The sequence below is a fragment of the Mesitornis unicolor genome, unplaced genomic scaffold (assembly GCF_000695765.1).
Source record: "Mesitornis unicolor isolate BGI_N332 unplaced genomic scaffold, ASM69576v1 scaffold10782, whole genome shotgun sequence".
In the NCBI taxonomy this organism is placed as follows: domain Eukaryota; kingdom Metazoa; phylum Chordata; class Aves; order Mesitornithiformes; family Mesitornithidae; genus Mesitornis; species Mesitornis unicolor.
In genome coordinates, this window is record NW_010171273.1 from 13,279 (window position 1) to 28,031 (window position 14,753).

General features: G+C 37.2%; 1 protein-coding gene across 1 annotated transcript in view; it reads right to left on the reverse strand.

The window, feature by feature from the left end:
* The window catches only part of ITFG1 (integrin alpha FG-GAP repeat containing 1), an 80,493-nt gene that overhangs the window by 7,546 nt on the left and 58,194 nt on the right, over positions 1–14,753 (reverse strand). The window contains exons 12-15 of the mRNA XM_010179988.1: positions 14,372–14,522; positions 13,786–13,894; positions 11,162–11,205; positions 9,490–9,568 (exon numbers count right to left, since the gene is read on the reverse strand). Of these exons, the coding sequence (XP_010178290.1) occupies positions 9,490–9,568; positions 11,162–11,205; positions 13,786–13,894; positions 14,372–14,522 (383 nt within the window). The remainder of the gene's footprint in view (positions 1–9,489; positions 9,569–11,161; positions 11,206–13,785; positions 13,895–14,371; positions 14,523–14,753) is intronic.

The window sequence follows — 14,753 nt, forward strand, 5'->3', positions numbered from 1 at the left end:
CAGCACCTCATAAGCACCGCAGCAGATTCATTCCTTCACCAGATGCATAGGAATGAGCTCAAGGGACACTTGACAATCACAAGTAGGTTTAAATCATCAATAGAAACAGTTTTTCACAAAGATATGATGTACAGTCAGTATTTTTAAGGAGTCAGATTTTTCTTTGCTTTGACATCTGACAGATTGTGCCTAGAACTGATTATTCTAACTTATGTAACAGCTGCATTGCTGAACAGAGGTGGGGGAAAAACTCCCAACCGACCACCACTACAACTTCTTTGGCAAAGTCAAACACCCTTCAAGAAAAAAAACCAGAAGCTAACACCCATTCTTGGCTCCTGGAGATAGCCCGGTAAGTGCAAGCATGCGTTTGCCACTATACAACAGCAGTGATCCCAGTGGGAAGTCTCTGGGAAGTGACTGTGTAAGAGTACGATAAAAGCTCTTACACCAGGGACTACCAAGATATGACACCTCCTTTCAGAGGCCCCTCACTCCGAGAAGGACATTGAGGGGCTGGAGCGTGTCCAGAGAAGGGCAACGAAGCTGGTGAAGGGTCTGGAGAACAAGAATGGTAGGGAGTGGCTGAGGGAGCTGGGGGTGTTTGGCCTGGAGAAAAGAAGGCTGAGGGGAGACCTTATCAACCTGTACAACTACCTGAAAGGAGGGGATAGTGAGGGGGGGTGTCGGTCTCTTCTCCCTGGTAGCCAGTGACAGGACAAGGGGTAATGGCCTCACGTTGCGCCAGGGGAGCATTAGATGCACTGGAAGGGGCTGTCCAGGCCAGCGGTAGAGTCACCATCCCTGGAGGTGTTCAAAAAATGCATAGATGTGGCACTTCGGGACATGGTTTAGTGGGCATGGTGGAGTTGGGTTACAGTTGGACTTGATGATCTTAGAGGTCTTCTCCTTCCTTAATGATTCTATGAGGAACAAACTACTTTGTATATTGGATGATGATAATTTTAACCCCTATTCAATACAACAGAAGTCTATTTTTCTGAACCTCTCCACCCTCCACAAGCATTTTAGGAAGAAGCTTGCTAGATGCTGCCAGGCATATTTTGAAACAGGCCTGTTTAATCATGAGGTAAATATTCTGTATTATTGTAGTTGTAGAACCATGATCATTTTATTCAGAAAGGCAAGATAAATGTCACCTAAATACACTTAGATCTGAACAATCAGCTTGATGCAGTTACCTTTTTATTAAGCTACAATGCTATTGAAAAAAAATAAAGTAAGAGTTTTCCTAAATATTAGGGGTATTTTAGATTTAATTTTTCCTTCATGCAGAACTATGTAAGGAGCAATTAGAAGTGGAAATATTTAAATAGGATTTGTACTTTTTGGTCTCTGTTGTGATGGCAAAGTGTTCTGTGTACATTGTTAGGTGAATTTCTGGATTATGCAATCTGTGGCAGAGAGCATTAGCTGCAAAGCTTTTCTCTAAGAATGGGGATTTTTCCAGTAAGTTGAGATAACAGTATAGCACTTGAGTCTGTCCCTGCTTTGTCACTGACTGCCCTTACATGACTTTGGCTAAATTGCTCAATCTCAAGGTCTCAATTTCCAAATCTAAAACTTGAGTAATTTTCAAACTGGCATAAGCACATATTACCTGAAAGCACTGGTTACCAGTATAAAAGTAGCAAGGAACAAAGGTAGGTTTATTAATCTTGACTTAATTATTAAAAAAAAAGTATACATGCTATGTATACCTTGATCATGCTATAACATTATAAAGAATTTTCTTTAAAAAGATGCTTCACTAAAGCTGAATTCTGAAGGACTTTTCAAAAAGAACAAGGTGCTGCTGTAATATTTAACATTGAAAAGCTTTCAGAATGACTTTTGAGTGAAATATTTAGGATTATGAGGAGACTGCAACTGAGATCTTCCTTTTTTCTTTCATCATACAAATGAAATGAATGTCAACTAAACTGAAGGAAATAAAAGAAAATGTCATACATTGTGTGCAGTCAGCCTTAAAGAGGTTAGAGAGTCAGATACTGCAGCCAGAATTCCTAAAAGCATTGAATAATTTCATGGCTACTAACACTGCTTCTTATGCGTAGTAAGATAAGGATAATGAAATGTTTCAGGAGGTAAACAGATAATTTGCAAAAGGTCGGAAAGGAATGTTTTCTTCTACACAGCACGTAGAAAACACACACGTTTTCTTTATTTGCCTTTAAAATTGGGAGATAGTAGCTCAGCAGGACTTGAGACGACAGCATATAGAAGGTTCTAGTTTAGTTTAAAGCTGACTACAAGTATGAGATCTTTGAGACTATTTCTTGCTTTACTCCACCTATACCTATCATAAATTCTGTAACAGTTTGATGGTTACTCAAGTAATCATGACAAGCATTTCATCTGAGAAACATAACAACCTTGGACAAAGATTAAAAATAAAAAGAGAAACTACAGAGAGTACTGTTAACAGTTTTATTGTCATTTCTGAAGTTCTCAGTCACCGGTAATTAATTTACTTATGGAAGTATTTAAAATCTAATTTGAATAGCAACCCTGGCTATTTGCTCTGTTGTAAAACTATTGTAAAAAATACTCCAGTTGTTGCAAGGAGATTTGAAATTATCATTCCGTCTTCAAGCAGGAAGGTGGAATTGATTTCTTATACTAAGTTTGTTCTTAAGCTTTTGGAAGTCTGTGTAAGCCAGATGGAGAGAGTGGCTTCACACCTTGTTTTGCTTCATCAGTAGAACCGTTACTATAAACAAGAATTAAAAATCCTTCTCCAGTCCATGGTCTACATTGTTACTTTTTAATACTACTCCAAAGACTATACAACACTGTGTCTTTTGCCTTATGCTTCTTGTTTCAAAAGTTATTTGGAAGCACCCAGATATCATGGGCTATGGCACTGGTATAGGTGTTGGTGTTTTTATTTTTGTTTTAAATCGTAAGTCACAAAGTTTATTGCTTCAAAGACCTTGGGCAGAGTAAAAAAAACCTCAACATTTTAAGACATGGTTTTAAGTGGTTTCAACCTGTCAGAGACCAAATATTTAAGAAAGAGCTAATGGTCATGGCCAGCCAAACCTTACAAAACTTTGCAGAGTCTGATATTCAAAAATCATTCTGAACACCTCTGAATCAATCTCCTTATTTCTGAAGTCTGGCATGTAAAATTTGAAGCAATACATATCATTAATCTTTTGAAATCTTGTCAGAAAAACAGAATGATGTGTCCTCTATGACACATACAGTACTTCTTCTTTTGTATCTGAATTAAGGCATCTCTCCTCTGTTTCTGTTATACTGATACAAACTTGCTGAAAGCTTAAGAGTAGCCCACTGTACCCTGCCTTAAATTGCAATGTCCTCAACAGCTTATTTCAGGGTGAGGAGACTGAAGCAGCTGTTAAGTGCTTAAATGAAGCCAATGTAACTTTACAAAGGGAAGGTGATCACATTTACATCTAGAAGCAGTGCTTTCTATTGTTTCTTTAAACAACTGATAATGTGTGATACTGGATTTACTAGCAGACTAGTTGAACTTACATAAATAGATTCACAAAACTGCTGTTGTTCAGTCAGTTTAAATAAGCTTATTTTGTGGAATAACAGGGGGAACATACAAGATCACTGCACAGAGCTGAAAGACTAATGGAAACTCTGATTTCAAACCTGTGGTCTCCTGAAGTGCCATTATTTTAATTCTTTTTTTAATGCTTTTTTTGGACAAAATATAATTTGCTTTTAAGTAGTCCCTGAAAGCCATTCAGATTAATTAAAATACAGTAATAATATTTAGGCTTTCAAAAGTCCCACAGAATCAATGTATTGCGGGACCGAACAGCTAAACGTATTTTCATAAATAAAAATGTTATGTCATTATTTCTTCCATTGGCGTCAACACCTGAATGACTGCTTTCCTGTAGATCAGATACACATATGCATCCTAGAAAAACTGAAAGTTCTGAAAAACGACAGGCAGAAGTTGCCATTCGGGTGCGTAGCTGGGAACACCATGGATGGAACAGGTGGAATAAGACAAAGGCAGTTCAAGAGTTCTGTCCCGTTTCACAGCGAACGTGCATCACTGACGCTGCACCGTTGAAAGCCTACAGTGATATTTACTTTACAGCCATTATCAGTACTGGGCTACGTCACACACCAAAGCATTTCCCCATCTTTTGAAGCTGGCAGGTCCTTTTTTTTATTTGAAAATATGCCAAAACCACTTACTGAAAAGAAAGTGAAAAGAGAACTTATAATAATGAAAAACCTGTAGATATGCATAAGAATTTACAAAGCAGCTTTCAGAAAAAAAACCCAAAAAACCAACAGCTCCAAACTTCAAAGCTTTTTAGAAAGTTGGAGAATTTTATTTCCTTGGCTTTAGTTGAAAGCTTTACTTCAGCTCCTTTATTCCTGCTTTTGGAGTTGTAGGTCACTGGCTGGAAAAAAAAAATAGTGGAGAAAGGGCTCTTTTTCTGCTTAAAATTATGCAATGGCAACTTTGGCTTTCTAAGGGCTGAGATGTCTCCCTCTTCTGAATTAGCTGTTTGCCTCTTTTCAATAGTCAACACAACAGGAAATTCTGGACCCATGCAGTACACAGTTTCACCTCTCAACTGTTTTTGCAGTATCTTTTCCTGGAGTTCCAGAAATAACTGGGGGAAGTGGACTGCAACTTTAATGCCTGTTACTTGCAGTGCTGCCAGCACTTGTGATACTGCTTCTGAAAGCCCAAATTCCAAATCTGATGCATTTATACGAGAATATGCAGAATGACTTCACACCATAAAATCATATAAGTAATGCTAGAAACTCTTAAAACAAACAATCAATTATGGTATTGCTGATATTCCTGCCCTTTTCACAGCTGAAAGTTGTCTAATTTGTAATGCCTAAATATCTGAAGCTTGGTAATACTGCCTGCAACATTACAAGTTCAAGTTAGTTTTCTAAACAAAAGAGTTATACAGATAAACATACTAGCAGTGTATCCCCACCTACAGGAACAAGGAAACCCCTCTTAACAGAATCCAGCTATTCAATTATTAAATGATTCTACCTTGTTCCATGTTCCTCTTCTTTCTATATAATGTAACACCACACAATGAATCCTGCAATGTCAAATGGCTATTGAGATTAAGCTTATTTTGCTTTTGTCTGGTACATATTGCAATGTTTATGTTCAAATTCATCACTATAATAGCTGCTAGGCATTTGTGTTCACCTCACAATCCAATTTAGTTAAACACAGCTCGAGAACTCAATGCAGCAACAGGGAGGAGTAAGCAGATTTCAATAAAACAGAAGGGCACGACTTAATAGCTTGTGAAAGGCCATTCTGCCATGGAAGGTTTAAAACAAAATCAAGCAAAATGAGCAAATGAAAGAGGTCTGAAGGGAGAATTGCAAAGGCTATCAGTCCACACAGCTTCAGGCATACAGGTGCTTAAACAAATTATGACTTGGTCCATATGAGCAATTCGGTTAATCTATTCCTACAATATTATGCCTACGTCTGGATATTGATCTTTGAGTAAACTGTAAACATTTATTGTTCTGTTGTTCCTGGTGCACAGGATTAGTATTTTTGGTAGACACAAAATGCAACTATGACCCTATTTATTTAAAACTTCAAGTCTATTGGCATATTTTTAGTTTAAGAGAGAAAATTAAGACGTCCATAGCACAGGCTGAAACATGGAAGATACTCTCGCATTTTAAATGGAAGTGAAAATATGAAACAATGCATTGACCTCACACTCCAGCTAGGTTGGGCCCAGCTTGCAAGGTTCATCTGATCTATCAAAAAATATATAAAGCTACTTTGGGTATGCTGCACACTGCACAGAATAACACACCTCATAGGCGTCCTTAGCACAAAAAGGTATCAGATGTCTGAAAGTACTGCGGTTACACGGAAGAGGGAGAAAGCATGCAGGGAGACAGGAAAGCTGGGTTGCGGGGAAAAGGGTATCAGAAGGAGAAAAAAGGTAAAAAGATGCTGATGGCTAAATGCAGCCTGACATCCATAGGATGAAGCCTCTACAGGACCACCCAGTCGTTTCACTGCTTCAACCCTTGACCAGGCACCATTGCAATAACAAATTTAAAATCCCTGTCTTGTGCTGGTGCTACAATATGCGTCCCTGTGCGGTTTCTGAAAACATTTTGGTAAATTAACAGCCTCTCCATGCTAAAGTATCTGATCTTATTTATGTTGATCTGGGTTCACAGGACATTGGTTCTAAGAAAATCAGTTTGTGTTATTGGTAATAAATGAAACCAAACGTATCAAGTAGGTAGCCTTCTTAAGAAAACACAAAGGATCATTATTGGGACCGAGGTTCAGAACTGTTAACAAATCGAGCCGTATAGGTGTGATCTGCAGTAATCCAACTGACAGCAGTTCTATGCAAAACCAAAGAGATTTAGTAGGGCTACTATTTCATTATCAACAATCACTTTTTTGGATGCTGAAGTTAAATCAACCAACCAACCAACCACACACCGAAAAAACAACAAAGCCCAACGACTTGCATTTGGTTAGCTTTACTACATTCATTTTATGCATCCTCCCCTCCCCACCCCAAGAACAGCTTCAATTTCCTATCTGTGCTCAACTTTAGCCATTATCCTCTATGCTATGCATTGTGGCTTACAGGATTCAGCTGAAAAACACCACATCAGAATGGTATTAGAAATTTCTTAGAAGCCAATAAAAGCCAGGAAACGCAGATATAGAGCTGAAAATCCAAGCTGATGACACTCGCATTTAACTGAGGTGTCTCCTTAAAAATAACAACTCCAGAAGAAAGGGGGAGTGGAGAAGGCAGATCGCAGGAACTAAAGTAGTCAGAAGGCATGACTTAAATTCGAGTTTGCATACTTCTCCCAGACTTACATCTGGACCTGATCTGATCTCAAGCATAAAATTCCTTAAATAATTAAAGAAGTGGTTGCAATTGAATTTCCTCTCAGACAGAGAAGGTCTGTGGAGATATTAACCACAGATGTAAGACCCAATACTTCTCAATTCTAATGCTCATTTTGGCAATTGCTATTCCTTGTAACTAATTTAACAGTATTTCTTCTTGTAAGATTACAAGTGAATTGAGCGATGTGAGAGTAAAAGCACAGAATACGCGCTAATTATTATTCTGCTATCTTTTAACAACATACTGGAGTGTTAATGGGAGAGAGAATAATTCTAACAATGTATTAAAAAACCCCTCGTAATTATGCAAATTTCCTGTAGTTAAGGCTTGGCAGATCAAAGAACCTTAAAATGAATTAGATAAGGACAGCCACATGTGCCTTCTTATTTTCTTCTTTGTATGAATATTGCATGCTTGAGAGATACCGTAATTCAGAACTAAAGTCCTGCAGAATTAGGAAGATCAGAAGCAGAATGGTCGGCATTTGACTGAGTACGGGGTGATTTAGTGTAGCCCAGGGCTGGAGGGCTAACTTAAGGTAACTGGGTAGTTTGGTTTCAGTGGTCCAGCCAATAACTCTGCCCCTGCTAAGACCACTGGTAAAGGCAACAAAGAGCATCAGTTGACTCGAAAAAACCCAAACTGAATCGTGAGCATTGTTTTCATTAGGAAAAGAACTCTGATTGTTACTCATGCTACTTCTTGGGGAAGAGAGGAATTATTTTAAAAATATGATTACAAATTATCTTCCTTTTATTGCTTTCATATAATTAAAAGCTTCAGATATGGATTGTTCCATATTATATAAGGAACGCAATTAAGTTGGCAAAAATTAGTTTTAAAATACTATACTGATGCCATACTTTTAAAAGCTCAATGTGGAAAAGATGTTTTGGAAGTTTATATATGGCCAGAAAATCCCATGTGGGTTTGGTATTGCCTGCCAATACACTTATATAAAATGTGGCTTGAGGTATTTCTTGATAGTAAAAAATAGAATACGATTGTGAAGTAACAGACTGTTTTTCAAGATAAAACCTGTAGGCCAGTAATTCTAGTTAGAAGAACATTTACTGAATTTTACAAGTAGGACTTGTAAAAGAAGAAAGTTTAGCTACAAACTTAATGTAGTAGCTCTGGAAAATGTGACTTTGAAAAGTTCTTGCAGGAGTTATACAGACTCCAAAAAATTCTATTAACATATTACAGTTGAGAAACTGATCAAAGACAGTATTACAAAATTCCCTGTGGCAATACTGCTAGGGTCATAAATGCGCTTGGAATTCATCGCTGTTATTTCCTAATGCCAAAACAGAAAAGGAAATTGATCACGAGTGGACTCTGTTAGGTTTTATTATTGTAAATATGGTAGCGGTGAAGACGAATGGTACTGTAGCAATATCAAATCACACTGATAGCTGTTTCTTAGGCTAAATTCTAAAAACACTGCATTTCTAAAAGCACCGCACCTCCCTCCCCCCGCCCCCAAAAAAACCCCAACAAACAAAACGGGTAGAGTTTTATTTGAAGTACATATGCTCCAGTTAAAACTGGCTTAAGTAAGCTAGAGGATTCAGAAGTTATTTGGGATCACAAATAACCCAAAAAACCAGCATACGGAAGTCACTGTCATGTCTACAGGACTGCAGGTTTTGTGGGGCCAAGGAGAAAGATTTTGTGCAAGCCTTTCCCTGTATTTCCTGCTATGGTTTCCAACAGAGGCTGCACTGTGAGTCGGCTCTGATGAAGCTCGCAAGCCTGCACCTTGGTAATTAGTACTAACGAGATCCACCAGTCATTACCTGACCTGACCCAACCCGGCTGCCTGTGGGCATGGGTCAGTCAGTCCCACAGTGGGCAGTGCCACTGAAAACCTCAAAACTCATCATGGGGTTTTAAAAGTTCCTAACTAAATATGGAAGCTTTTTTTTAGATTTAGCATATGAAGAAAACCTTCAGAGCAATGAAGCTGAGCGTACAACTGGCAGGACGTTTAGTTGGTTAAAATGAATTTGTGCAACAATTAGAAAAAAAACTCTGCATTTTCATGTTAGCATTAATTATTAGTTTGATTAAAATATAGGCTAATACTTTCAAGCTTTTAAACCCATATTTAAGCATGTACAAATACAGAAGTGCTATAGAATATGAGGATATGTTTTTGCAGCTATCTGGTTTGTATTTCAGGACATCTTTTTTCTCTTTTTTTTTTTTTTTTAGGGTGCAATTAACAGTCCTGAGCACAGTATTCAAGGTGAGAACATTACCATTGGTTCAGGACCTTAATATGTCATAATTTTTTCCTCTAAATTATTGCTATTATTTAAATTAAAGTTATACAGAATACAGTTTCTTCACTTAACTAGCGGAAACTTTTTTTACCAACTTGAGTTTAATTTGAAATAAGACCTGAGTGACAGATGCAGACAACTGCCACCATTGAGAAAGGCACTGTTCAAAACCAGTCCCATTTCACCCTGCAGACTTCTTTCCAACTCTTTAGTTTGCCGAGAAGTAGATACAGACAGACCACGGCATATATATTCTTATTATCAGGTTATCTTACCTGACCCATTTTTCAGGTATCCATTTGCATCTACAGTCGTGTACATGATGTAAGGACCAGGCTGATTCACACCAAAAGGCTACAAGGTGGGGCAGGAAAGCAGGAAAAATTTCAGGAAAAGACAAAACTCTAGTAACAAAACACTAAACCAAAGAGAAATGTTTCTAGATTAATGATTTCCTGTTGATATGGATAATTTCAAAGTCTTGCAACTGTTTTGGTCATAGCATTATGCAGAAATTAATTTTCAAAATAAGGCTAATCAGTTGTCTACGTAATGTTTAGTTTCTCATGAAGAAAGCAGCACCATTCAGTCCTTTGGCAAAAGGTTTAATGTTTCCTTGGAAGTTAGAAGTGAAAAAAAAACCAACCCTAACATTTCAAAGACATCACTGCATGTTCTGCAAAAGCAGAACACATTTGATGCTGTCTGAGAGAAGGCACTGTATCTTGATGTTCTTTCTGAATTGAAAAATACTACACAAATTCAGAATGTTACTACCACTATTTAGCAGTGTTTTATTTAATTCACAAAAGTGAGTGAATAGTTACTTGTAGAATACCAATCATCTATGTTAAGCAAATTCTCTTGAGGGTGAAAATGTACTTAAACATCAAAGTGCAGTTACTGGGGGGGAAAGGGGAGAAAAAAAATAAAATCAAAGGGAGTTATGTATTCCTGAGCAATGAACTGTAACAAATTCACTGAAGTACGGGGAAAGGGAAACAATTATCTACTACAGTGGGGAAGGAAGGGGAACAACTGTAAGAAAAGAGGTTTTTTTTAAATTGTGGATTTTTTTTTTCAATGGTGAATTCAGGCTGATACCAGGGTACCAAATTCAGTAAAGATCTTTCAAATGAATTACAGAAAGAATATTAAAAGATGATGACATTTCACACCATGCCTCAAAAACTACTACACTGTAAACCTTAAGAACGATGGGATCAAAGCCTGAAAAATAATTGATTAGAATGAAGAGTAAGGAGACCACATAGGTGATGTTAATGCAGATCTATGAAAGATTAGTAAAGAGGTGAAAAACTCCAGCATAAGGTGCTCATATGAGTGTCTGACAGAGAACTTCTTTTACAGTGGAGGCAATCCTCCGTCAATGATCTTGATAATCAAATGTTCACCAACATCTGTTGTGAAGATTTGCTTTTTAAACCTTCTTTTTTGTAATTTTTTAGTTTTGTAATTAAGCTAGTAATACTATCAAACCCTTTTATTGTTTTACATCAGAAATTAAACCTTATGTCTTAAAATAAGTTTGAAGAAAAAGTTGGTCCCATTTGAAGCAGTTTTTGTATTTTCAAATAAAAATGAAATTTCCTATCATTTCTGCAAACCTGAAATGCTAACACTAGTGCTTTGATGTCTCTAAGTTCTTCTTTTAGGGCAGCTTTCACTGTGAACATTGCTAACCAATTTGCTAATTGGAGATGATTAAAATAATCAAAACGAAGCAGAATCAGTCAATTGATTTCATCTCCGAGGAGGCAGCTGGCAAAAGGTACGAGTCTCAAATATTTTGAGCGTGGTCAATCATGATTTGGATTAAACATCCTTCCAGCCAGTAACTGTCTTAATATGTGGAGAGGTTTTGGTATAATTAGACCTCAGCCTATTTGAAGCTAAATAGTAACGTAAAGTTGTAGTAATACTTACTGTTATTTTCCGAGGACAGTCATTAGAACAGAGGCCACTGAGAACTGCAAAAAACAAAAAGTGAGCATGTAGTGTTTATGGTAACAAACCATCTTACAAGCTCTGCCTCTGAAATCTGATAAAATACAGTCATAGTGTCCTGCACCCATTAAAACACAAAAAGAAAATAAATGTCTTCTATATGAATTATCTTAATCTATTAAAAAATTCCTCATCCATTTGAAGTATACAAATGCAGAAATTAATCAACTAGTCACTGTTTTACTGTACCTCATTGGTTAACCAGCTTTAAAAGGAGAGAGTTACCAGCTAAAAAGATCCCAAATTGAAACATTTTTAAAATACTGGACTGTACATTTTAGCAATTATTCTTAATTTCTAACCATTTAAAAATACTGGCAGAGATTCAGCTTTACTGTTTTAACTGGTAAAAAGCTAAGTAAAGGCTTTCCATTCTACACAAGGGATAGTTTTACACCTTGGTTTAAAGCAATTCACAGAAGCTGTAACAAAAAAAATCCCGTTACCTATTCATTGTATGAATTAAAAAAATGTTATAAGCAGATGTGTATAATGCTACCTACTGTCTAAGCCTGTCACAGTTCAATTACTTGTTTAAAGCTTATTAGTTTCAAAAATCAGTTAAATTACAGAAATATCTGTTAAACACTTATTTATAATCAACTAAATGACAACAATGAAAACCATCTTTTCTAGAACCCAGAACATCCTGTCACACTGAATATTAGAGCATCAGGTCTAAAATGCCTTTAAACCAACAAAATCAAACAAAAGTCTCAGGCATCACTCTGATGCAACATTGGGACTTCAAATGACAAGGGTTTGGTTGAGCAGCAGCCCAATAACTGCAGGGAGGATCAAAGCCAAGTCAACACACAACCTCTCCGTGAGTTCGGGTATTCTGAAACGAGTGGGGGAGACAGCGAAAATTAATATTTGGACCAGATTTGAGGGCAGGTCATCCCAACTACCGGGATTTTTTTTAAAGCATTTTCTGTCTACTTTAAGGGTCCATGGAGTTTCAGATGCAAAATGTTTGAGAACAGAGAAATACTAAAAGGTGTACATAAGACATTCCTAATGTAATAGTCTGAACAAAGATCATTCCTTACCAGAGTCAGAAATGGCACTGTTCTAGTGAAGGAACTTTTCTAATATTTTGTGTGCAAATATTAGCATGTCATGATTCCCAAGTTATCACTCTTTGCTTGCAATCTAAAAATGTTGAAATTTCCAAACAGAAAAACCTATTGGTTTTATACAGTCCAAAAAAAAATAAAATAATTCTGCAGCAAAGCAGAATTTGAAGACTGTGTGGACTTACAAGTGACTTTTTAAGCTACAAGCTGATTTCATATGTTACACATAGGTGTGTATGCAAGTGGAACCAACTCTTCCCATTTAGATGCAAAATGGCACACTGCAATTTGCTATTCAATTTCACTACTGGAACAAATAATCCGACCGAGTACATTTGACATCAGTTATAATGAGCAAAACTGTTCTCATTGTCCATATGCCAAGTAAGTGAACATAATGCATTTATCGATACACTAACTCGCAGAAAGCATGTTTCCTTAGAAATGTTCTCCCTTGTATCACAGTAAAAATATTTTTAGACCACTCATTAATTCCCATTTCCTGAGGTTTCTATGCAAAAATAGCCGAACTCAAAAAGGGATGCTAAAAAAAGGCTTGCTTCAATTTTTAAGGCAGATTTACACAGACTGAATCAAAAAGTGTGTTGCGAGTTACTCCTTTCCCCATTAAAATATCACACCATTATAATTCTAATATAGCTTTGTGAAGTGTAAGATTTTTCTAGAGGTTCTTCTGCATGCTTGCGTGAATTACACTACGCATACACAGCATTATTTAAAAGGCACCTTCCATCAACATGACAAATCGTTACAGGGTATTACAATGAGAATAAAGCTCAGGCTAAGGAGAAAGTAATAAATGCATCGGTCCCCAGTAGAGGCTGCACTTCTGTTTATCTTATGGAGTGCAGAATGTGTGCTTCAGAAGGATTAGATGCATTTAAATAACATGAGGGCAAATACAATTTTTGAAGGTGGACCTCTAATTGTTCCTGTTCAACTTTGTCCTGATAAGCTCAGGTACAGCCTCATTTTTCACTCGTTCTCAAAAAAATCAAGGAAGATGGAGAAGCAGTGAGCTCAAAGCTCAACACCTCTGCAGTCCGGAAGGACATGGCAGTGCTTGTAAAAATTCTTGTAAAAAAACCAAAACAAAAACTACGCTCAAGAGATGATGAACACTTACTGTCATCATGGTCAACACTGATATTAAAAACAGCTAAAGTGTTGAGAATAGGGGCAGAATTACTCAGAATTTTAATAAGTACACTAAAATAGAAACAAAAAAATAACCCTTTGAAACGAAACAAAACCAATTTATCCAAGTTCAGATTCTGCAACAAGGAAATTTCTGCAATCCTTAACATTTTCCACGCTGTGGTTTTTTCTTTTCTAGAATCATCACACATGGACCACTGCCATAGTATTATCATATACAGAGGCTCAAACATTCACATTCCTGTCAAGGTCCCGTTTTGACTCCATTATACAGTGCTAACTTACCAATAACTTTAACAAAATAGGCATCTGCTTCAAAGTTATTTTTTAATGTATGGATAGTAAAGTCCTTGTTGGAGTAGCCTTTGCTTAGCACAATGATATCCAGGATACCCTAGAGGAAAAAAAAGTTTATGTTAGAATGCTGATTTAGTCTAGCTAACATCTAAATCTAGCAAATAAATTGGCTTAGAGGTACAAATGAAAAAAATAGGATTGGGTGTAGCAAAGTTTACAGCTTTCCTACTAATTTTAATATCTTTCAAATCTTACAAATCTATGGCAATTTAGGAGAGAGTGCTCCATCCACAGCCAACCAGGACAACACGTGTGGTCTGTGGCGTCTTTCCTGCCACTGAGGGGGGACAGCTCAGATGGAGCACACGGAGGGGCGGCAAACTTGGAGGCAGCGATGGGCTGCTGCTCTCTGCTCCCCTTCCAGGGAGCACGTCAAGAGCCAGTTTCCCGGACTGAAGGCACTGTGAAGGGCTGTAAAGCCAACATTTCTACAACGCAGTCTGCTAAGGGCACGCGCGCACAGATAGCAACACAGCAAGGGAGATGCTGCTCTGGAGTAAAGGGTTGAACTCACGTCTTCGTATATGTCAAAGAAGGTTGCTACCACTGCATCCTTGATTTGATTTAGATCCGAGAGTTCCCAAAAAACTTTAAACATACGACGTACACTCTTGCAGCTTACATTATTGCATGGGACGTTTTCTAGTAAAAATGCCTGTTGATTGCTGTAAAACACACACACACACACATATATAAACCAACTTGTTTGCTATAAACAGTCTAAATAATAGACATTTAAGTCTGCTGAAGTTAAGTATAATAAAATCCAAAGCTAGCACCCACTGGATACTTTAAAATCCATAAGCATTTATGTTAACTTTACAGACAGAATTATAACCATTATGTCATGCCTGACTTGAACCAATGAATGTGGTAAGTAAATGGGTCCAAATCAG